Source organism: Myotis daubentonii, chromosome 12 (genome assembly GCF_963259705.1).
Source record: "Myotis daubentonii chromosome 12, mMyoDau2.1, whole genome shotgun sequence".
NCBI classification, from domain to species: domain Eukaryota; kingdom Metazoa; phylum Chordata; class Mammalia; order Chiroptera; family Vespertilionidae; genus Myotis; species Myotis daubentonii.
Window position 1 is genome coordinate 37,257,497 of NC_081851.1, and position 23,940 is coordinate 37,281,436.

Genomic DNA, 23,940 nt, shown 5'->3' on the forward strand with positions numbered 1-23,940 from the left:
CTTGTGGGAGGGGGCTATGCACTGCACGATGTTTAGCAGCATCCCTGGCCTCTACCACTAGCTGCCAACAGTGGCAGCACGCGCCTGTGGGTACCACCACACCCCCTCCACACACACACCCAGTGATGACAACCCACAATGTCTCCAGACAATGCCAAACGTCCCCTAAAGAACGAAATCACCACAGGTGAGAACCCTTGCATTAAAGCATACGTTTGTATTCTAAGTCCTTTATTTGGGTCTTAAATTTCACAACTAAAATGTCTTTTTTTTTTTTAATGGGAAAGAAATCTTAGAGGCTATATGTCAAAGTATTAAAAATTAATTCAAAGTGCCAGGATTCAGGGCCATTTATTAACTCTTGCCTCACTCCCCTCTCTAGTATATCCTCTCATACACTGAGTGCATACTATGTTCTCAAAAAGGAAGCAGAAGGCTATTTTCGATGCTTTAAAGTCACCTCTAATGTTTAAAAAGCCAGGTTCAGAGAATCCAGTATCTCCTTAGCCCACCTTCCCTACAAAGGGAAGTCAGGTTTGCCCCTCAGTTGTCTCTCAACCTTCAGGCAGTTCTAGGAGGTTCCCCCAGGCCCCTGTCTAAAGTCTAGAGACCTCCCAGGAGATAGAAGGGAGAAGACGGGGAGAAAGCAGTGGGGTTAGCTGGAGAGACATGGGGAGGGATGAGGGAGAGAGAAGAGGCAGTAATGATTCAGTTTTCTGGCTTGTGGGCCCTGGGAAGCCAATAGAAATTCACCAAGTGGGGGTACAGGAGATCCGAACTTCAAGGAAATGAAAGTCTAAGCTTTGGGTTTTGTTCTTGGATGTATCGCCAACATCTGGAACACCACCCAGCCTATAGTAGGTGCTCAATAAATATGTGTTCAATGAACTAAATGCATGAATGGAGGGACATAATCACATTCCAGGACAGCACATGGGCAGGGCAGAAGAAAGGACAGATCACTAAATGCTACAAGAAATTAAGCTGCTCATTCACGAAGACCATTCATCAAAAGTACCTCTACAGCCCGGGACTCAAGGCAGCTTTAGTTAACTAATTAATTAGTACAGGAACAAAGGAATGATAGAGATTCATTAATCACCTCTACCCTGAAGCCTTGAGACAGGGAAACCAAAGAAGTACCCTCGGGGTGGGGCCTTCCAAAGCTCATGTCTATTTTGGGAGGCAGGTCCTGAAATTACATCCGAGGCTGGAATGCTGGGGGAACAACTGCTTGGAAAGTGGGACCAGCCAGGCCCATGCACTGGGGGCCCCGTGCGGGAGCCAAGCACAGGGCGAGGCTGGCTTCTCTGCGAGCAGGCCTCAGTCCCATCTGAGATTCATCTGAGGGGGTTGGGCTCAAGGGTTCTCAATCCCGACAGCACCTCTGACATATCTGGAGTCTGTTTAGAATCACCTGTATCTGGGCCCCTCCTCCAAGAGAGAGGAGGGGACAGGGAGGCTGGCAGTGAATATTTTTAAAGCTCCCCAAGTGACTGCCGTGCAGCCAGGTTGACTACCCCCGTCTAAGTGATCTTTAAGTTCTGGGTCTGCTTCTAACAGCCTCTCTCTCTAAGCACCAGCTCAGCCCCAAACTCCAGCATGAATTCCCCCTGGGAAACCAGGGTGGGAGGGGGGGAAAGAGAAGCCACATCGATTTCACCTTTCACATCTCCCACCAATTTCTCTCAAGGTGTGTTTCCAAAATGGAAATATTAGTAGGTGACCAATGCTGACTTTCGGAACCTCTATGGATGGGACCCAGGAATCTGTCAGGCACAGGAAAGCGTGAAGACCGCTGTCCCAGACTGTGTGATGGCCAGAGACTGGACCAGAAAAGGCACAAACACTACAGAGCACCTGTCTGCACCCAGCCCTGGCATTCTGGTGCCCCGTGCGGAGGACAGGCCGCTGCTCTCAAGGAGTCACAGGGTCCTAAGTGCGGAGCTGAGGACTGCGCACAGACCTGCTGGACTGAATGGCTAGCAGATCTAACCAGGCGCTGTGCCTCCGGAGAGGAGGGACTAATGCTAGCCAGGGGAATCCTGGGTGCCTCCCTGGAGAAGGTGGTATTGCACTGGGGCTTTGAAAGACGAATGGGCTTTGAAAGACGAATCAGATATGTTATATTCTATATTTCAGTTTTGGTCAGGGCTTGTCAGCATGTCAATAGTAAGATGTTGTAAAGAGTGGCGCATGCAGAGATTAGGGGAGGACAGCAGCCATGCAGGCAGGGTACCTGGCCCAGAGCAACAATCAAGAGGGGGCCTCAATAGATTACCTATTAAGTCACCTACCTGACTCATGGGTACTGCCCACTCCAACACTGGTAGCTCCCTGCCACAACCGCAACCTGGACACATCATTTAACTTCCCCAGATTGCCATTTCCTTATCTGCAGAATGAGATTAGTAGCTACCAGAGACTGTTACAGAACCAGGGAAAGCCCAGCTGAGATAGCTCAGTGGTTGAGCATTGACCAATGAGCCAAGAGGTCACAGTTCGATTCCTGGTCAAGCCATATGCCCGGGTTGTGGGCTCGATCCCCAGTGTGGGGCGTGCAGGAGGTAGCCAATCAATGATTCTCTCTCATCATTGATGTTTCTATCTCTCCCTCTTTCTTCCTCTCTGAAATCAATAAAAATATATTTTAAAAAAAGAACCAAGGAAAGAGAGCTGTGAACAGACCCAAAAGAGTTCCAAAGCATCTGAGAGAACTAGGCTGACGTGGGCCCCTGGGCTCAGGAACCTTTGGGAACTTCTTTTCCAGCCAGTGGTGGCCTCATAATTTCTGCTCAGGAATGGCTTAGGCTGAGTCTGATGGACAAGAGAGAGCTAGGAACCTTGTCCTGAAGTTGCATTTCATAGTGGGCACCCAGGGATGTCACCAATTCATGAAAATAGCAGTTTTCTAAAATGTTTCAACTCTCACTTCTCAAAAGAGAAATACAATGTAAATTATCCCATAACAAATAATTAAAGCTGCACATAGTTCTCACTTGGCCAAATCTATGGTTATTAGTATTTGTGGGTGCTTGGGGGGCAAATGGAGATCATGGGTCAGAGCTGAAAGTGCCCCCATTGTTTTCAAGCCTCATGAAAACACCAGCCATTTCTTCCTATAGAGCTGACCATCTTTTGTGATACATATATTTTTTTAATTCCACAAAACCACAGGATATGCATCCTGGTAAGTGGAAAACTCTCTCTCCTCTCCTTATTTATCTTTCTTTACAGAACTGGGGTCCTGACTCACAGCCATTGTTCCTTCTCTTAATTTTGACAGATCCTTCCTCTTCCCTTTCCCCTCCTAAGACACCTCCACCCATGGGAATGATTGCCTTAAAGTAGGGGGTTAAAGCTGCCTGGCAAGACAGGGGTTGTAAGTCCTTTGTTGCCCCAAACACAGAGGGGGTGGGGGTACTCTTATCTAAGCACCACATGTAGGTACTTAGGCTCTTTGAATTAAAAAAAAAAAAATCCCTGACAACCCTCAAAATCCTTGTATCAAGGCCATATCTAACCTATTATGCTCCTTACTCCCAACTGAGACCTCGTAGATTCAATAAAGATAGGCCAATGAATGAATGAAATAAAGATTCAAAGCACACCAGTCTACAGGCACAGATAAGAGCTTGCACTTTATTCCCTCTGGGTATCGGGTAGTTGTGACCATAGCCCTGGCTGGTGTTTCTCAATGGTTAGAGCGCCGGCCCCGAGCATCTACGGGTTGCAGGTTTGATTCCTGGCCCCAATTGAGGAACGTGTGAGAGGCAACCAATTAATGTGTCTCTCTCACATCAATGTTTCTCTCTCTCTCTCTCTCTCTCTCTCTCTCTCTCTCTCTCTCTCAAAAGCAATGAAAACGTTTTTTTAAGTGGTAACTGTTGTCATATTACAGCACATGCACTTTTCCCAGATCTCAGAGCACAGTGCAATGTGCTGTGTTTCATCCTCCTCGCCTCCTGCGGAAGACCGGGCTGAGATGCCTGTCCTGCTGACAGAGGAGAAAACTGTGGCTTGGACTCGGGTTAGTGCTGGAGCCGGGGCTGCAAACCCTGCGGTGCGTGCGGAGAGGCGGGTGGCCAAGGGGCTCTCACCTCGGAAAGTCAAGCTGGCGACCGGGTCGCTGCGGTCCTTCTTCACACTGGGGAGGTTGCTGGCCCTCACCAGCAGGCAGCACAGCATGGTTCTGGCGCCGGGGGAGCGCAGAGGCGCGCGGGCGGGAGGGGAGCGGGCGCGCCAAGCCCCGACACCCACCGAAGGGGAGCTGTTGCCTTCGCCACGCCTCAGCGGAGAAGTCCGAACGCCTAGGAGAGGCCTGGGGAGGACACCGGACACTGGCTGGGCGGACCCTCCCCACGGCGGGCGGGGCGGGGCAGAGGGCAGGCGCGCGCCCGTGGGAGTCCCCGCCCGCGTCCGGAGTGACAGCGCCTCTGACGCGGGAAGCACAGCTCCGCGGGGCTGCTGGCGGACGCACAAGCCGGCCTGGCTCGTCGGAGCCCCCAGCGACCGGGACGCCACGCCCAGCCAGGCTCCTGAACCCCAGCGCCTCTCCGGGACGCCCCGCCCAGCCAGGCTCCAGAACCCCGAGCGCCTCTCCGGGACTCCCCCCCACACCCCCGCCCCGCCGCCCCAGCCAGACTGCAGAACCCCAGCGCCTCTGTGCGACTTGCCCGCTGCCGCGCACGTGCTGCGCTCCCACGCCGGCAAGCCGAGTGCGCTGGGCGAATGGCGGCGCCGGAGAGATGAGCGAAGGCGCGGGAGGACCGGGAGACCCAGCCTCGGGGACAAAAGTGTATCTGCGGGGAACTGCAACTTGGCGCGGGCGCCGAAGGAGCGCGCTCCTCGCGCTCTGCGCCGGGACCCCCAGCCTCCGTGCCGCGCATCGGCCCCGCCAGCCCCATCCCCGCGCTCGGAGCTCAGGCAGTCGGTCCGGCTGCTGGGAGCCCCGCGGCTCAGACTCCGAGGCCGAGCCCTCGAACCCGCCTCTGCTCCTTCTTCAGGGCAGCCGGGAGTCGCTCATCTCTGGGGCAGGGGTCTGCGTCCAAATTACATTGCGTCCCTAGAGTACAAGGGTCCCCTGGCGCCACACACACACACCCCAGCCATCTCCGGGCTCCCTGGCCCCCACCGTGGGGGAAACTGATTGTAGCGTGAGCCGTGGGTGACAGCTCTTAGCACGCTTTCCCGCATTACATCTGGTTCCTTTCCAGCTGATGAACTTGACCACAGGGGCCCTGGCTGCTCACCTCTGCACACTTATACTCCTGCGCCTTGCACCAGACAGGTCCCCCTCCCGCCTCCCAGGTCCTCACTGAGCTCCTTTCTCAACGTAAATTCAGTAACTAGTTCTCATTCCGCTGCACAAAGCCGCAGCGCCCTTTCTCCTCTCTTATTTTGAGGATCCAGCATTTTCATGTGGCGAAGTCAGAATCTGGTGGAATACCCCTCTGCCCACTCCACCCCTGCACTAACCGCTCAGGGTGCTGGAGAATAACAGCTAACCTGCCTCCTGTCTCTGGATAGTCGTGACCCCTGACTCTGGTGGACCCTCACTGCTGCTTGGCAATTATACCGTATTTCCAGGGTCTTCAATCTCCCTCTCTCCTATTTCCCTTTTCTTACCCAAACCCACAACAACCCCATCGCCATCCTCACTCTGTTTACTTGCTATTTATACAGCAGAAAACTTCCTCAGGCTCCCAGCCTCCTGGCCCCCGTGAGCCCTAATTATTTTCTTAAAACATAGTTTCAGGTGTACAACATAGTAATTCAACATTTATATACCTTATGATGTGCTCACCATGATAAATCTAGTAACTATCACCATGCAACTTCTCCCTTCTCTTTACAGGGCCACCCTCAATCACCCCTTAAGCCTCAGCTCAAACATCACGCCCCCAGGAAGCCGTCTCTGACCTCCTGGTCTAGGCTGCTCCCTGTGGCAAACCACTGCACAGCAGCACTTTTCCTTCTTCGCACCGTCGCAATTTAAGAATAACTTGAGGGTAACTACCTGTTTGGTGTCTGGCTGGCAGTAAGGGGACGGGCCCAGGCGTCTCAGTCAGCCAGGCATTCCAGTGCATAGTAGGGCCCCTCCCCCCGCCCTTGGTGTCGTGGGCATTGTCCTGGGCTTCCCAGTGCTCCTTCCCCCCACGATCAGGCTAAGCCAGTGGTTCTCAATAAGGATAGGACTGCCCCCTAGGGGGCGTTTCGGATATGATGACTTGGGATAGTTTTATTTTCACAATGATCCCTGGCTTGGCTCCTTCCCCCATCACACCACACATTGCCCTAGACCAGTGATGGCGAACCTTTTGAGCTTCGTGTGTCAGCATTTTGAAAAACCCTAACTTAACTCTGGTGCCGTGCCACATATAGAAATATTTTGATATTTGCAACCATAGCAAAACAAAGACTTATATTTTTTATATTTATTTTATATATTTAAATGCCATTTAACAAAGAAAAATCAACCAAAAAAATGAGTTCGAGTGTCACCTCTGACAAGCGTGTCATAGGTTTGCCATCACTGCCCTATACTGTGGAGAGCAGCTACAGTGTTTGGACAGGTTCAAGCCTTGGACTACTGAGAGGGCACAGTCCTCTCATGGCCACGTGCAAGTCCCAGCTCGGGGGGCAGAGCCCTCCCAGCACAATGATAGCCAACAGCTATAGTTGTGAGCTTGAACCTATGGTCCAAACACGTGGCCCCACATGCCTGAGTGATGTGGGCTTGATAGAGTTCAGGTGCATGTAATTGAGCAGGCTCAAAACCCATGAGAATGTTGTAAACATCTTGACCTCGCCCTTGCTTTGCCTCGTGGAATCTGGCTATAAAATAAAGACAAGGTTTGTAATCCGTGGCACTGTCACTAACTCTCCATCAGAGAGGACAGCGTCCCACCCAGACCCAGTTTTTATTCTCCTGTCTGTCTTTTCTCCATCCTTCACCACCCCCGCTCAGGCTCACTGAACCTGGCTGAGCTGGCTCGGCACATAAGGCGCCCTGGGGCTGAGTATGTCATGGCCGTGCTGGCTCGCCACACCATACTTCTGCTGTCAGTCAGCACAGGAAGTCTGCAGGCGAACATTTCCAGTGAATCTTCCAAGGGACTTTTACAAACACTTGGCTTGTGTCCAAGGAGCAGGGGCTCCACACATCTGTTCTGTAAACCAGAAACGCAGCAGCTGGTGGCCTGGCTGCTGGACACTTCCTGAGGCTTCTTTTCCATCCCAACCTCCAACTTCCAGCCATGGCTGCTGCTCACTGCCCAGGACTCCTCCCTGATCAGACAGCTGCCTGTGCCCTGGGGGACATCTCACTGGGCCTAGTGCTCAAGGGGGCTTCATCCCATGGGGATTTGAATCATGAATGCAGCTTGCATGGAGAGTGTGAGTGAGACCTCCACTGGTCCCCTTCCCGTATGTTCTCTCCTTCTTCCACAGAAATTTTCCAAAGAGTTTTACGTGGACGCATTGAAAGACTACATTTCCCAGCCTCCCTTGCAGCTAGCTGTGGTTATGAAAACAAGTGATGACCCATAGGATGTGAGCAGAAGGGATGTATGTAACTGCCTGGTTGTGTCCTTAGAGCAGTGATGGCAAACCTTTTGAGCTTGGCGTGTCAGCATTTTGAAAAACCCTAACTTAACTCTGGTGCCGTGCCACATATAGAAATTTTTTGATATTTGCAACCATAGTAAAACAAAGACTTACATTTTTGATATTTATTTTATATATTTACATGCCATTTAACAAAGAAAAATCAACCAAAAAAATGAGTTCGCATGTCACCTCTGACACGCGTGTCATAGGTTCGCCATCACTGCCTTATAGGGGAGGGGCATGCCTGCCCAAGTTACAAGATAGATTGCGATGGTGAGCCGCCACCAACCATGTTGTCAGCATGGGACAGCAGAGCAACAAGCCAGAAGGACCTGGGGCTCTTGACAGTCAGAACTTCACCAGCCAGGACTGCCTGCATATCAACTGTTATGTGAGTGAGAGAGACATCGTTAGTTAGGGCTTGCTAACAGCCAGGTTTCATCCTACCAAAAGCCACAGGTAAGAGCAGATCCCTGGCACCCCTGACAATGCCAGCCCCACTGTGAAGGTGATAGAGCTGACATAGGAGCCGCGTTGTGTAGCAAAGGGGAGAAGGGACCTGTTTTGAAGCTGAGTTTGCACAGCAAGCCGTTTTCACTTACAATGTCACGTTAACTTCAATGACATTTCATTGCTAATAGAAGTAAGGGGAGGGGGGACCGAAGCTCTCCCCCATCGCCCCATCGATGCAGTCACGGATAGGTGCTGACTGATAATCCCACGTGAGAGAAGACTGGCTGCCTGTTTTCCAGAGAGCCTAGGACAAAGGTCTCCAAGATTAAATGAAACACTGAACCTCAGATGCTCTCACTGGTGTCCCCTGGGGACACATCCAGTTCATAGCCCTGTTGTCTTTGACCAACACAATGTTTTAGAACAATATTGTACTTGAATTAAATATTAGAAGATTTCCCATATAGATCTGGATTTTAGCTTCTCTTGAAAAAATCAGAGAAGCTGGCCCATCGACCCAAAGTCTCTGCCTAACACTGATCATCTGGCACCTGTGGCTGGAGCATTGCCCTTCTCAAGTCACCCCACTTGCCACCACTCACCCCATAGGCATGTGCTTTTCCTTCTGGCCTCATCTTAGTTATGCCACCTGCCAGGCTCCCATGGACATCTGAGTTTGTGACCCCTGTCCTCTTCTATCGCTCGTTGGGGCCCTACCTCCCTGACAGTCAAGGAAGAGGTACTTCTAACAGGGCCCCTTTTTGCTGTTGGAGTTGGGCCAGCTGGCCTGCTCGGGCTCAGGTCTCTGGTTTTCCCCCAAAGCCTGACATTAGGTGTGCAAGAAGCAAACAATCCTTGCCCTTCTGCTCAACACCATTGACCATGAGGTGAACACTGCGTGTGAGTTTACAGGATTCCTCAGGTCACATTTGCCAAAGCCCAAAACCTTCAAGGAAGATGGATGATCCAATGCATCCGTCTGCCCTCTCCCCTCACATTCATTGAAGAATATGTGTGCATGTATACCCCAATCTATTCAACCAGGGGGGCCGAAGGGCACCTGCGTGTCCACCAGGGCATAAAATGCACGCACAGGAAGCAGTGATCCTGGCTACAGCCATGAGTATGTTTCTGCCCGGGAAGCACCGGCTCATAGTTCCAGGCTTCCGTCCAGTCCACCTTTTTCTAGCTGTGTGACCTGAGGCATGTGACTTGCCCTTTCAGAGTCTGCTTCCCCTTCTGTGAAATCAAGAGAATGACAGTTTCACACAGGTGTTTGGGAGGCTCGAACCAAACACTAGCACAGTGCCTGGTGCACAGTCGGGGTAAGATAGATGTTAGAGCTCTTCCTGCTAACACTCATTCTAGTGAACCAATCTGGAAAGAGACTGGCACGCAGGAAGTAGAGAAAGAGAGTGAGTCGGCCTGGGGAGAGGGACTGCGGTTTGTGGGCCCTGTCACCGGAGAGATATTTGTTCCAAGGAAGTCCTAGCACCATGGGGAGGGCCACAGGCAGCCATCACGCAGATAAACAACTGCCTTTGGCTCAGAAGGGGCTGCTCCAGGAGCGGCAGCCAGTGGAGACAGGACCAGAGTCTGGGGGCGCACTCACGACTTGGCCCATTGTTTCCACTCTGGTAGGATAGTGGATGGACAAACAGAGCTGATGGTACGGCTGACAAGGCAAAAAAGACAGTGCAAGGCTTCTTGGACGTGTGCGGTAATTTCTTAGTATGTATACAATACATGTTAACTATAATAATTATTATTATACTAAATATATATAATATAATAATAGTTAGCATGTGTTGAGTGCCAGGCACTATTCAAAGTGCTTTATATGGAAAAAACACAAACTCTTCAGAACCATTCTGAAGCAGGTACTATTATTATCAACACTTCCCAAGTGAGGAGACTGAGACACAGCGTGGTTAAATAATTGGCCTAAAGGCACACAGCTGGAAAGTAGCAGAACTATTCAAAATCCAAGACCCCAGGCAGTCTGGGTCCAGAGTCAATGCTCTCAGCTGCCATCTTTCTCTCCCTCTTGTTTGATGCTCTTGTCCCACTGGAATGTGACCAAGGCTACCAGCTATCTGCCCTCCTGAGCCCCTCCACCCAACTTCATACTGGACTGGCTAAGCTTGGAACCCAAGGTTACACTGCCCCCTTCTGGATGCCCCAGAGTACCCGCCTTACCCATTGCAGGCTGCCCTCCTCAGTGCCCCATGCCCATGATCCTGCTTATCAGACCCTGAACAGCCACCAGGGTCTGCCAGAGCCCTGTGAGATGGCCTGGCATGAGGGTAATGCCTAGAGGGGGCATTCTGGGCCAATGATGACTGAATGGTCCCATGAGACCCAGAGAAGGTGATACAGAAGAGCAGAGACCCCTCTGAGTAAGAAAGAATCCTCTAGACCAGAGAGCAAGAGTGAGGCTGTCTGTGCTTGGGAAAGATAGGGACTGAGTGGCAGTATAGACAGTGAGTGAGCTACGGCAGGATGTGAGCAGGCAACCTCAGATGGAGACTAGACTCCAGGGTGTGAGCCAGACCTGGATTCAAATCCTGCCCCTCCGCCCTAGCCGGTTTGGTTCAATGGATAAAGTGTTGGCCCCTAAACAGAAGGGTTCCTACCTTGGTTACAGGCTCGATCTCCAGCCCTGGTCAGGGCATGTGTGGGAAGCAACCAATCAATGTGTCTCTCTCACATTGATGTTTCCCTCTCTGTCTCTCCCCTTCCCTTCCAATCTCTCTAAAAATCAATTTAAAAAAATATCCTCTGGTGAAGATTAATGAAAAAATATTTCCTGCCCCTCCCCCTTTACTTCTTAACTCTTGTAAATCAGAGCTAAGACTAGAGGGAGATGGTAGAGTGGGTAAAGACAAGAGCTCTGGAGCCAGATCCTGTGGGCTTGCATCCCAACGCCACCACTTACTAGTATATAACATAACCTCTTTGTGCCTCAGTTTTCTCATCTGTAAAATGGGGGTGATGATAGTTGCTACCAAATATGGTTGCCAGAAGGATTACGCATCTACATATATGCACTTTGATAAATTTAACTGGAATGTGATATAGCCCATAATACATAAGTTCTATTTAGAACAGTGGCAAGCAGCTAATAAGTATAATATCAGTTAAATATGCCTTTTTCATAGGATTGTTGGGAGGGTTTAAAGAAACAGCATCTGAAAATAGTACCTTGTTCATGCTTAACGAATACCCATCCTCTCTCCTTGGGATTAATACATTTTCAAAATCAGAATCCTCCATCTTTTGGTCATTTGTCTTACACTGTTCCCTGCAGCCTTGCACTCCCCCATGTTTGGCACCCCAAGTACAGTCCTGCCCTGTGCTGGCTGTGGGTTTGCCCAGGGGTAGGCAGCACATGTTGTGCTTTCCAAAGCACTTATCCGTGAGCCATGGATGCTGATAAGAGAGGGACTGATGGCCCTAACTGGTTTGGCTCAGTGGATAGAGCGTCAGCCTGCAGACTGAAAGGTCCCAGGTTTGATTCCGGTCAAGGGCATGTACCGTGGTTGCGGGCACATCCCCAGTAGGGGGTGTGCAGGAGGCAGCTGGTCGATGTTTCTCTCTCATCGATGTTTCTAACTCTCTATCCCTCTTCCTTCCTCTCTGCAAAAAAAAAATTAATAAAATATATTTTTAAAAAAGAGAGAGACGGATGACGGAAGTGGGGTCATTGTGTGTCCTTGGCCAGGCCCCTGCACTTCTCTGGGCCAATTTACTCGTCTGTGAAGGAGAATAATATCCCTGCCCTTTGACCTGTTGACAAAAGAATGTCCAGCCTTAAGGAAAATTCTTGTAAGAGTTTGAGCCAAACTGATGAGGACTGCAGAGAAGCAAAATCTCAACGGATTGAGAAAATATTCCAGAGAAAGTCAGTTTTACAGCTACAGACAAATCTCATTTCTCAAATGTCTCCCATCTGGATGGAACAATTCAGTTCTCCACCAAGTTGTTCACAGAAAAAAATGTCTCAGTTGTTGAACCAAACTTCGGTTTTTGAACTGACAACCGTATCAGCTTGACAAGAGGCGTTTCTCAGGCAACAAACAAAGGAGAGAAGGTTTTTGTTGCTAGCAAAATTAACAATTAGCACAATTTTAAAATATAAAAAAGCCATCTAGAGTGCTAACGTTGCTAAGAGTGTGAACGAAACAATGAGCACAGACAGTTGAAGAGGTAGAAAAGCTGTTGTTGATTGGGAAAAGCAGTTAGCCAGTGACAGCCGTTTTCGGAGGCGATGATATAGGAACAAGCAAAGATGCTACATGCTGACCTGGAAGACATTCCTGGACCGAATGCTTAACGTGACTTTGTTTAAGGCTAGTAGGGGGTGGTTTGATAAATTTAAGAAAAGAAGTGTTTATTTACAGATTAAACAGTACATTAGACATGTACTGTATACAGGAAACGTTAAAACAGGGAATCCTCTGGGGGTCTGGAACGGATTAATTCAATTTACATTATTTCTAATGGGAAAAAAATGATTCGGTTTTTGGAATAAATTGAGTTTGAGAACTGAGGTTCCACCGTGTTTTATACATTATAATCAAAGGAGGAGCCTTAAGAAGGGTCGCATGAAGTTCATTGGTGGTAGATTAGGGAGGCAGGAGAAAGCAAAGGGGGGATCTCTAGGACTGGATAAAGAGTGCAAGGGAGAGATGCGCACTCTTATTACATTGTGGGTCCAGGATAGTTAACATTTACAGCACGTAGAGAGGGTTGCGCCCTGAGGGGTTGTGAAAAGGAGACTACTTGGCATTTCAAAGGCATGTTACCTTAGATACAAAAAGACATAGACCGGCCCCCTTGAGGTAAAGACTGACCTTAGCCAAGGAAGTTCATGCCTGGGACGTGACTGCGCCATGACCCACTTTCAGTCAGGAATTTTTATGTTCATACCATTCCATGTGGTTACTTTCGGTCTCTGAGTTTGTAAGGGCTCCATGCTGGCCTCCCCTGAGCTCGTCGGGTTTAGTTTGTGGACCTTTTTGGTCCACAGGCCTCACAAAGCTGTTGTGAGCAGGAAATGGATGTATGGGTGCACAGAGGAGATAAGGTGTCGTGTGGGATATTATCATCTGGGAGTCAAACCTGAAGAGCCTGGGGAGGCCAGGGGAGGGCCAGCCGGTGAGCAAGGCTTCCCAGAAGGGTGTTTGATCTGGGTAGTGTGTCCCTGAGACCAGCGCCTTCCCTGCAATCAGTCACCAACCTGGCCCTGGCAGGGAGAAGGAGGCCCCGCAGGCCTGAATGCCGCAGGGAGGCCAAATTTGGACATGGGCTAAGAGGTTGGCCAGTGCAGGAGGTGGAATGTGGCCAGGGCTGTGGGAGGGAGGGCCTGCATTCCCAGTGACTGCCTGACAGTGACTGTGATGACTTCGAGTGGGGGTTCCAGCCAGCCCCCGCCACAGGCTGAGGGCCCTCACAGTCAGCACAGAGAACGTTCTTTCTCCCCAGGAAAAGGGGAGCCCACATCGAGGAGCCAAGCAGCAAAAAACAGGCAGGATCACAGACTGACATCAGGCAGATGGGGGGAGGGGCTCAGTCAGACAGGGATGTGGATGGAGGATGGGAAAGGCTGTTCCATAGACAGCACTTGAGGCTGAAATAATGACGAGAGGAGCCAACACCAGCAGTACTTCCTGTGGGTGAAGTACTTCTGGGTTAGAAAGTGCTTCCCCATTCATTATTCATTCGTTCCTTTCTCCTGCGAGGGTTCTGAGCCTGCCTGGGTAGGGGGACCATAAAGTGTGAGGCAGTGTGTGTGTAGGGGGGCTACTGGAAGGTGGGGGTGTGATCAGGGAAGGTGGAGGAAAATCTGCACCCCAGAGGAGACAAGACCCTAAGAACAGAGGCAGGGGCTCAAGGTGGGCTCTCTTAGGGTTCATCTGTGCACTGGACCGACCGCTCCAGATGCTGTGCACAAAGCCTGCTCAGCCCTTGGGTGAGAGACGGTGATGGGGGAGAGGTGCCGGAGGGAGAGGTAGCTGCTTAATGCACAGGGTGCCTGTCCTCCCTCCACAGCCTGAGAATATCCTCCCTCCCCTCAGCCACAGGGACATTGTCAGGACGCAGAGCGTTCCCTGGAGCTGTACAACACGGAGCCCAGGGCTGCTCCCCTCAGCCAGGCTGCAAGCTTGGGCCATGCAGGTGAGAAAACAGAGGGAGTGTGGACGCCCCATTCGTGCCCTTGCCCTTCCCCTGGAAACACCTCGCTAAAGCTCGTTTCCAGAGGCAGCTGTGGGAAACGGGGGAACGGGTCAAAGTGGCACGTTAGGAAAAACACACAGCTGGAGTGTCACCTCCAAACACAGCTGGAGGGTCACCTCTAATGCCCCCTCTGTCCCTCCTCCTGGTCTAGGCTGCTGTCCTGGCCGCAGGCCCAGGAGTGTGTGTGTGTGTGTGTGTGTGTGTGTGTGTGTGTGTGCGTGTGCTGTTGTGACCACATGCCTGTGTCCTCTTAGTGTCCCTACTCCAGTGATGGCGAACCTTTTGAGCTCATCGTGTGAGCATTTTGAAAAACCCTAACTTAACTCTGGTGCCGTGTCACATATAGAAATTTTTTGATATTTGCAACCATAGTAAAACAAAGACTTATTGAAGTATGGTACCTATTTGCTTTGTTTAACAATGGACAGGTTATTTTGATTTTCTGAATTATATAAATCATCCCATTCGATTAAATGCCTTATTGATTGTAATGTGAATATCCCATGGGTTGTGGTTATACTGGTCTTAGAAAGCACATTTTCCGTTACCTGGGGAAGACAGCACAGTTATCCCAAGGTCAGAGGGCTCTAGACCCAAAACTGTAATTTACATAACATGCCTAAGTTTAACCCAGGTTCCTCATTCCAGACCCGAGGGCTCTAGACGATGTGTTTCTGTCAATTCAGTGACCTGAGACCCAAAACTATAATTACCTTTGTGATTTTTTGCCTATCTAACCCTGGAGCTGCGACCATCTTGTTACTATGAGATTTGGGAAAGCAAAATGGCCCCTCATAGTCCCGGATTGCAATAAATGTGACTCTTTAATTCGACTTCTTGAGACGTCCTTCTGTGATTCCTGGGGTACATTATAAACATTATATTTTTGATATTTGTTTTATATATTTAAATGCCATTTAACAAAGAAAAATCAACCAAAAAAATGAGTTCGCGTGTCACCTCTGACACGCGTGTCATAGGTTTGCCGTCACTGCCCTACTCCTTGGAACACTGCAGGTGTCACATGCACTGGCAGGTGTGCAGGTGTCACATGCACTGGCAGGTGTGCAGGTGTGTGGGAGCATGTGTGCACACGGGCACCTGGGAGCAGGGATTTCCAGGAGCTCATGAAACTGAAAGGGACTGGCTGATACTCTGCGTTCCAGGTGCCTGGGAGACGGGGATGACTGTAATGGAGGCTGAGGGAATGCGCAGGTAGCTCTCACACTCCTGCCCCTGGTCCTTCTCCCACAGTTTGGCTCCAAACCCAAAGACCCAGCTGTGTAGCCCCAGCTCTGGCTTGGCCCTGAGGGTGGAGAGGAAGCTGACCCGGCCCAGCCTTCACCTCCAGAAGGAAAGTCCTCAGACCCACGTGGAGATCATCCCGTGGGGGATCCCAATCTGACAGGGGAGCAGGCCCCCTGCTCGGAAGCCCCCATCTGCTGACGGAGATACCACCCAGGCTCACCCCCACAGGCTCCGTCTCGGGGTAGGGGAAGAAAGTCCTTAGAGGTGGTGCTGGTGACAGTTGTTCCTGCTGCTAAATTTTCCCCATCCAGTGCCCAAAGCCAAGGTAGTGCCCCCTGGGCTGGTGGGCGGTGCCGCTGCCCCAGTGGCTGCTGGCCTGCCCGCCTGGCCTGTGACTGAGATCAAAGGCCTCGGCCTGGGCCCCGCGGGGAGAGCTGGGTTATAAATAGGCCTGGACCCAGCCTTCCGGGGAGAGTTGGGGAGCCGGACAGCACAGTGCTTCGCAGCCCACGGCGCAGAGAGACCTGTGCTAAGAGATGCCCTCCAGGCCCACCTCAGCCCCAACCTGGGCTCAGCTTCCGTCGGAGAAGCGCAGCTCAGCCACCTCTCCCGCCCTGCTGTTTCCCTTTGAGTCCCCAGGACATGTTTCTTTGCAGCCCCCAGAGTCAGCCTGGCCGGGGTGGTGAGTCTTGCGGGTCATGGAGGGCCGCGGCGTCCCCTGCCCGACCCCCACCTCCTGCCGGCCGGGATCGCAGACCCCTCCTACCTGCAAACACCGCGGAGCAGTAGGCATCGCTGATGTCGGTGTCCGGGGTTCGCACATTCTCGGCGTAGAGGATGAAGACCCTCAGCATGACTGGCACGAGTTAGGGCCCTGGCCCCGGGGCGCGGAGAGGGCCGGGGAAGGGCGCGGCGAGGGTGCCTCCCTGGAGAGCGCGGCTCAGAGCACTGGCTCGCTTCGCAGACCGGCCCTAAAGAGGAGCAGCCGGCCGGGCGGCCCCGAGGGGCGGCCTTCCGTCCCCCTCCCGCGGCGCTGCCCCGCCGCTCAGCGCGCCCTGGGGGAGCGCGGGGCCCTCTGCTCTTCCTCCACCGTCGCCGTCCTCCCGGGCTCGGCTGGGCTGTAATTCAATGCTCCGGCCGCGGACTCTCCCGATGACACGGCATTTTGCACCTGGCCGCGCGGACACGGGCTGGGCGGCGGCCGCGGTGGCCGCGCTGGACCTGCGCTCCGGGCGGGCGCTGTGAGCAGCCAGCTCTCCCTCCTGGACCCGCCCCTGACCTCCCACCTCCGGCCGAGCGCGGAGCTGACTTGTCGCCTCCTCCGGCCCAGGGATGCCAGCACCGAGCCGAGCCGCCGGGACCGCCCTGGGCCGCAGCGAGACCCCGGGCCAAGCTGGGGGCAGGCGCTGGGCTGAGGAATTTCATTGACAAGAAGCGCCGGCTGCCTGTAAAACTCTGCTCCCTCTTTTCTGGTTGTAAAAGCAACACGTGCTATTTTTCACACACACACACACACACACACACACACACACGCACCCACGCACCCACGCACACACACACACGCACACACGCACGCACACACACACACGCACACACACACGCACGCACACACACACGCACACACACACACGCACACACGCACACGCACACACACACACACACACGCCCACACACACACGCACACACACACACGCACACACGCACGCGCACACACGCACACACACACACACACGCACACACACACACACGCGCGCACGCACACACACACACGCACACACACGCACACACGCACACACACACACACGCAAGAAATCTCTGAGTCTAGGAAAAAAATAGCATTAACATTTGGATTTTTACCAATCCAGGCTTTTTCCTGTGAATGTACGTATATATGTGTGTTAGTTACATTATTTATTATATATCTGAGATCTTGTGCTGCTATTTCATGTAACATTTTCTCACATCATTAAAAATCCTTCGTTGACAAATTTCTCAGGAACTACCTGATTTTCTACCATTAGGATGGACTAGATTTGCAAAGCTTTCTCCTGCTGCTACACACTTAGGCTCTTCCCAGTTTCTCACTACTGTAACAGTGAGAAGTAATTTTTATATGGCAAATAAAAAAATGTTATATTGCTTGGATTATAAAACTTGGATTAAAAAAAAACTTATCTCAGTCCCCCTCTGCTAGTTCCTCAGATTGGATTCCTAGCCCTGGAGAAGGACATGCCTTTTTTTAGGTCCCAGTACCTATTGCTAAACTGCCTTCCGGGAGGGAGCCGTGCAGATCCGCAGGCCCAGCAGTTGGGTGACTCACCTTCTAAAGAGAGCTACATGGATGCTGGCGCAGCTGTCAGCAAAACTTCTCCTCCATCTGCCCCTCCAGGGCAGGAAGGGTCAGGGGCTGGCAGGGCTGGTTTGGAGGTACCAGGAGGGGGAAACATTCCCCCAAGGTCTGTAATTTTTCAAAAATCATCACCTGAGAATTTCTATTGCTTTTTAGAGAGTGAAGAGAGAGGGAGATACAGAGAGAGAAACATTGATGTGAGAGAGACACATTGATTGGTTGCCTCCCAGAGCAGGGCCAGGATCAAGCTTGCAACCAAGGTAGGAGGCAAGTGCCCTTGAGTGGAATCAAACCTGGGACCCTTCAGTCCATAGGCCCACGCTCTATCCACTGAGCCAAGCCAGCTAAGGGGGGTCTGTAATTTTAAGATCAGGATAGCAAACATTTCCTGTGGTCACTTAGGCTTTTGTTAAAATCTGTGCCTCCTCTTTTATTTGTCTCTAGCACAGTATGTGATGGGGGAGAGGAAAAGGGAGGGGGGAAATGTAATCATTCATTTGACAGGTATGTATCAAGTCCTACAACATGCCAAGCACCATTCCAGGGGACGGAGACTCAATGGCGAGGACAAGTAACATGGTCACTGTTATGAGCTGAATTGTGGCCCCCTAAAATCCAGATGTTGAAGCCCTTAACCCCAGTTAGGAATGTGACGGTATTTAAAGGTATGGCCTTTAAATGGTGACTACGTCGTTAAAACAAGGCTGTTCGAGTGGGTTCTAATTCAATCTGATGGGTGTTCTTATCAGAAGAGGAAATTTGGACACACACAGAGACACCAGAAATGTGCTCACACAGAGGAAAGACCATGTGGACACAGTGAGCCATGGAGAGAAGCCTCAGAAGAAACCAAACCTGCCAACCAACAACTTGATCTTAAATTTCTAGCCTCCAGGCAGTGCGACAATAAATCTCTATTGCTTAAGTCACCCAGTGTGTGAGCTTTTGTTACGGCAGCTTGAGAAAACTAATACAGCCCCTGACTTCAAGAAGTTTCCACTTCAGTAGAGGAAACTGATACGTATGAAATAACCAAGCCAATCACGACCATTACAAACCTGTATGTGTAATAAGGACAGAAAATGGGTGGGTGTGAGACCAGATAGCAGGGACCCGGGGACACTGACAGACAGCTATTTGAGATGAGATCAGAAGGCCAATTTGGAGTTCACTGGACAAGACTGAGGTTGGATCAGAGAGGACAAGTGTGTTCTAAAGAGAAGGAAGGGAGTGCTCTGGGTCAAGGCCCCGGGAAGAGTGCGGAAAGAACATCGTGACTACAGTGCAGATTGGGAGGGTGGAGGAGGTGAGGCTGGAGAGCAGCGGTTTTCAACCCTTTTCATCTCATGGCACGCATAAACTAATCACTAAAATGCTGTGGCACAACAAAAAATATATTTTGGCCAATCTGACAAAAAAATAGGCACAATTTTGATTCATTCACACCAGACAGCTATTGTTATGTTGGCTGTCTTTTTTTTTTTTTTTTAATTTGACAATCTAAGGGAAAAGAGGTATTGCGTGTTTTAAAAATTCTTGTGACACCCTGATTGAAAATCGCTGCTATAGAGAACCAGCGGGGCCTATGGGAAGGTACCCAAGGCCTGCTAAGTCAATAGGAATAATAAGAACCAACTTACTTTTCAAAAGCTCCCTCTGGCTGCTTTTTTGGAGAATGAAGTAAAAGAGGCCAGAGTAGAGGTGAGGAGACCAGTTAGAAGCTACAGCAGGGGGTCAAGGTGAGACGTGATGATGACTTGGCCTGGGATGGGGAAAGTGGGATGGAGCTAACAGAGCTGCAGGGAGTAAAAGGGGCATTCTGCAGACCAGGTGGAGTAGATCAAATATCTTGCTGCTTCACTTGGCCATTATGTGTTGCTGGATAAAGTGATTGACTAATTGATACATTCACTCATTCATTTAACCAAGATTTATAGGGTGCTTTGTGGCAGAAGTTTGTCAGATTCAAGTTTTAGAGAAAGGTACCAAGTAGGGAGTCAAACTTAATTTCACTGGGAAGAAGGGCAAGGTCCTGTTGATCTAGGGAAAGCCCGAATTATAGTCTATTTAAAAAAATACATTTTTTATTGATTTCAGAGAGGAAAGAAGAGGGAGGGAGAGAGAGATAGAAACAGCACTGATGAGTGAGAATCATTGATCACTGCCTCCTGCATGCCCGGGTTGGGGTTCAATCCCCAGAAGGGGGCATGCAGGAGGCAGCAATCAATGATCCATGGAACCTAACAGTGACCTCTTGGTTCATAAGCCAATGCTCTACCACTGAGCCACACCATTCAGGCTGACCTATTTTTAAAGTACAGTTTGACTCTATTCAGATGCATAAAGTAATATGAACCTGCTCTAAGGCAGAGCTAACATTGGATCTAAGAAGCACGTGGCTGTTTGCAAATATGGTGTGACTTAAGTGGTTTGAAAAGAACCAGTCTTCTTTATAAGTTAAGTATCCCCCTCACAACTTCTCTGCATCACTTATTCACATGGTAGGTTCTCTTCAAATTCTTCATGCACAGAGCCCCATCTGTTCAGAAATGAGCCCCAGTGAGAAGGCACCCGATTTCATTCCTCTCTATGTAGGACGTGTTTGGGGGTGTCTTCTCTACTTAAAAGAACCACGGTCTCTGAGACCACCCCTGGCAGCAGGAAAAGACATCTGATTCAAGCTGAACCAATCTGACGATCTCTCCCAGGAATCTGGAATTGAGTCTGAGAGCTGCTAGCCTATGTTTGGTTGGAGCTGGGATGAATAAAACTGGGGGCTCAGGGGAGCCACATGCATGAAATGGAGAATGTTCTGCAGTCAGAGAAAACGAGATCATAAGCAGGAGATGGGGTGGAAGGAACAGAGAGAAAGGTTGTTCCTGGATCCCATTCCTCATGAGTCTATGAATTCTGAGAGATGGCCTTGAGGGTGGTGGTCATTTGGGGCTCTCAGCTTTCTCCCTCCCCTTCATAAAACACCTTCTCCCCACTCCTCGTGAGCAGTTTTGGGGAGCAGAGGTGCCTGCTTCTCTCTATGGAAGTTTCAGAGAGCCAGGGACCTGTCCCCATCACTGTGCAGCATGGCCCAGACACAGCCAGTCAACCACTCTCCCGGATTTGAAGTTAAGTCCTTAAGGGGCTTCAGGAAGTCAGATGTGGCAGCTGCAGTGACTGCCAGTGACCAGCGTGTTCCCACTGTGGCTCCTGCTGCCCTGAGTCCTGCCCACTTCCTACCGGAGGCTGCCATTCCTAGCAGCCAAGAATCCAACTGACTAGTCTTTCTAGTGGATCCCTTCATATTTTGCTTCGGGTAACTTGAAGCATAGTTCTGTTTCTTGCTGTAGAAGAACCTTATTATGACATTCAAGATGCATTAAGCATCACTAGCATCTTATATTTCTCCATGGGGTTATGTTTGGGATCAGTCCATGAAGGAAGAGAGGAAGTGAAGAGTATAAGGAGCTAGAGCTCTGATGTAACCCAGAATACTCCTCAGAGGATGAGGTGAGGTGTGTGTGTGTGTGTGTGTGTGTGTGTGTGTGTGTGTGTGTGTGTTTTATTGTCAGGGCAATCTTTATGGGCTGGGGTCCATCTTTTACTTGGGTCATCATGAGAATAACCAGGGTGGCTACGTGTGTATGCCACGCAGGTAGTATACTGAACAATGAATGACACATGGTGACCCTCCTAGACTATGGCAGCATCGAAGTCAGGATCTCTAGCCAGAGGAAATAAACAGGCAGGCAGTCAGCTTCATCTCAGGAACTCCCTAGAAATGAATTCTACTCTGTAGATAGCCTGGCCAACCTGCAGAAGATATACATCTTCATGTAGTTAAATTTATTAGTCCTTTCCCTGTGGTTCTACCTTTGTTGGCTTGATAAGTTCCCTGCCTCATCCCAAAGTTACAAGAAGACTTACATAAATTTTCTAGAGCCCTGACCAGTTTGACTCAGTGGATAGAGCATTGGCCTTCGGACTGAAAGGTCCCAGGTTCGATTCCAGTCAGGGGCATGTACCTTGGTTGTGGGCACATACCCAGTGGGAGGTTTGCAGGAGGCAGCTGATCAATGTTTCTCTCATCAATGTTTCTAACTCTCTATCTCTCTCCCTTCCTCTCTGTAAAAATTCAATAAAATATATTTTCTAAAAATTTATCTAGATTTGCTTAGATTTTACCTATATTTACCAGTTTAGTTTGTTCAATTCTTAAAATTCTCTCAGGTTACAGTTTCTCTTCTGGGGAAGAAAAGAAAGAAGTAGAGCACTTTCCAACTTTGGCAATTTACAGAAATATTACTTAAACCAAGGTCAATACATTTTCGCTTCTGTGAGCTCAGGTCTTCTGGGCAGAGGAATCTGGTGGGCCACGATGTACTGGGGGCAGGAAGTGGGGTGGGAACAGTGTTAGATCCCAGTTACCACCTGACCACTGACAGATTTAACATCTCTGAGCTGTGGTTTCCTCATCTGTAAGGTGAATATAATCAGTGTATGGTGAGGATAAAATGAAAGTAAAATGTATGCAAAGCACTATTTTGGGGTCTTCCAGAAGCAGGGGTGCCTCTCTTCGCTGGCCTAGGTAAGATTTTTATTTTATTTTTATCATAGCTGGTAAGAAATTACAGCACATCAAGATATAGAAGCTGATCAAAATATTTTATTTATTCTTTATTTCCTATGAAATCCCAAAATGTCCACTACTTTTCTGCCCTCTGCTTAAAGTGAGGTTCCTTAACTCTCTATATGGTCCAGGGTTAGGGGGGTGGGCTTCTCTTGCTTGATCTTTGGGGGCTGACAACACAGGGTACCTACTTCCCACAGCCAAGTGTGGCAGGCAGAAAAATGCCTCCACAAAGATATGTTCACTTCCTAATCCCCAGAACCTGTGAATATTACTTTAGATGGCAAAACATGTGATGAAGTTAAGGATCTAGAGAGGAGGCATTTATTCTGGATTATTGCATTGGGCCCTAAATGCAATCACTAGTATCCTGGTCAGAGAGGCAGAGGGAAATGAGGCAAACAGAGAAGGCGATGCGAAGATGGAGGCAGAAGATTGAAGTGATGGGGTCACAGGTCAAGGAATGCTAGGCAGCCAACAGACTAAGAGGCAAGGACTGGATTCTCCCCCAAAAGCCTTTGGTGGGAGTGTGGCCCTGCTGACACCTTAATCTTGGACTTTTGGCCTCCAGAACTGCAGAAGAATCAAGTTATTGTTTTAATCGCCACATTTATGACAACTGGTTGGAGCAGCCATAAGAAACTAATAAACCAAGCCTCTGTCAGTGCAACTGAGAAATCAAGAGACACATTTTGATACTGATTTCCAATAGAAAACAGAAAGGAAAAAAGCAGCAACAGATTTTTTACCAGGAGATCATCTGAACACCCGACATGATTTTTTGGTGAAGCTTGCTAAGAACCACCGACCCTGGTCACACTCTGGTCACCTCATCTGCTTCCCCTAAGAAGAAAAACTCCTGGTAGTGTCAGTGTCAATTTCTTATGGAGGGGGCCTTCCTGAGAACCTACCATAATAAACATTCAGCAAACACTCAATGAATAGACAAGTATTTATTTTTGTCTGTTCAGGCCTGGCTGCTGATACAGCAAAAAGGAGGGCTGAAGTTCCTCTGGTCTGAAATTCCCCCCGGAAAGCCCTGCCCCTGGGCAAGGAGTGGAGAGTAGCCCGTCTGCTGAACTGCAGGGTGAATGCTTTGGGACTAATGCAGGAGGGTCCATTTGCTGCATAGTCCTCCTTTTGAATTAATTCTAGAGGATGAGGAGTCTCTAGACAGGATGATGAAAAGTGTGTGCACATGTACACAGGCTGGGAAAGACAGAAGGAAAAGCAAGCTCATGCGTCTGAGGAAGCAGGGAGATCCAAAGGAAGGTGATGGATGGAGTGAAGGGCAGAACAGGAATTAAACTTTTTCTGAAGTGAGATGATCTCATCTCCTGGAAGAAGTCACAACATCCCAGGATGCACCAATCTTAGCAAATGAGAGGAAATCTGTTCCGGGCCCCAACAGGGG

General features: G+C 50.0%; 1 protein-coding gene across 20 annotated transcripts in view; it reads right to left on the reverse strand.

The window, feature by feature from the left end:
• Window positions 1-16,835, reverse strand: part of DYSF (dysferlin) — a 202,199-nt gene extending 185,364 nt beyond the window's left edge. For 12 of the 20 annotated variants that reach the window (XM_059659471.1, XM_059659466.1, XM_059659469.1 and 9 more), the window contains exon 1: window positions 16,319-16,835. In XM_059659471.1, coding sequence (XP_059515454.1) covers window positions 16,319-16,406 — 88 coding nt within the window. In that variant the 5' untranslated portion in view covers window positions 16,407-16,835. Of the gene's footprint in view, window positions 1-4,100; window positions 4,319-16,318 lie in introns of those variants that run through there. The other 8 variants (XM_059659465.1, XM_059659458.1, XM_059659461.1 and 5 more) reach the window with 2 other exon arrangements.
• Between the last annotated feature and the right edge of the window lie 7,105 nt (window positions 16,836-23,940).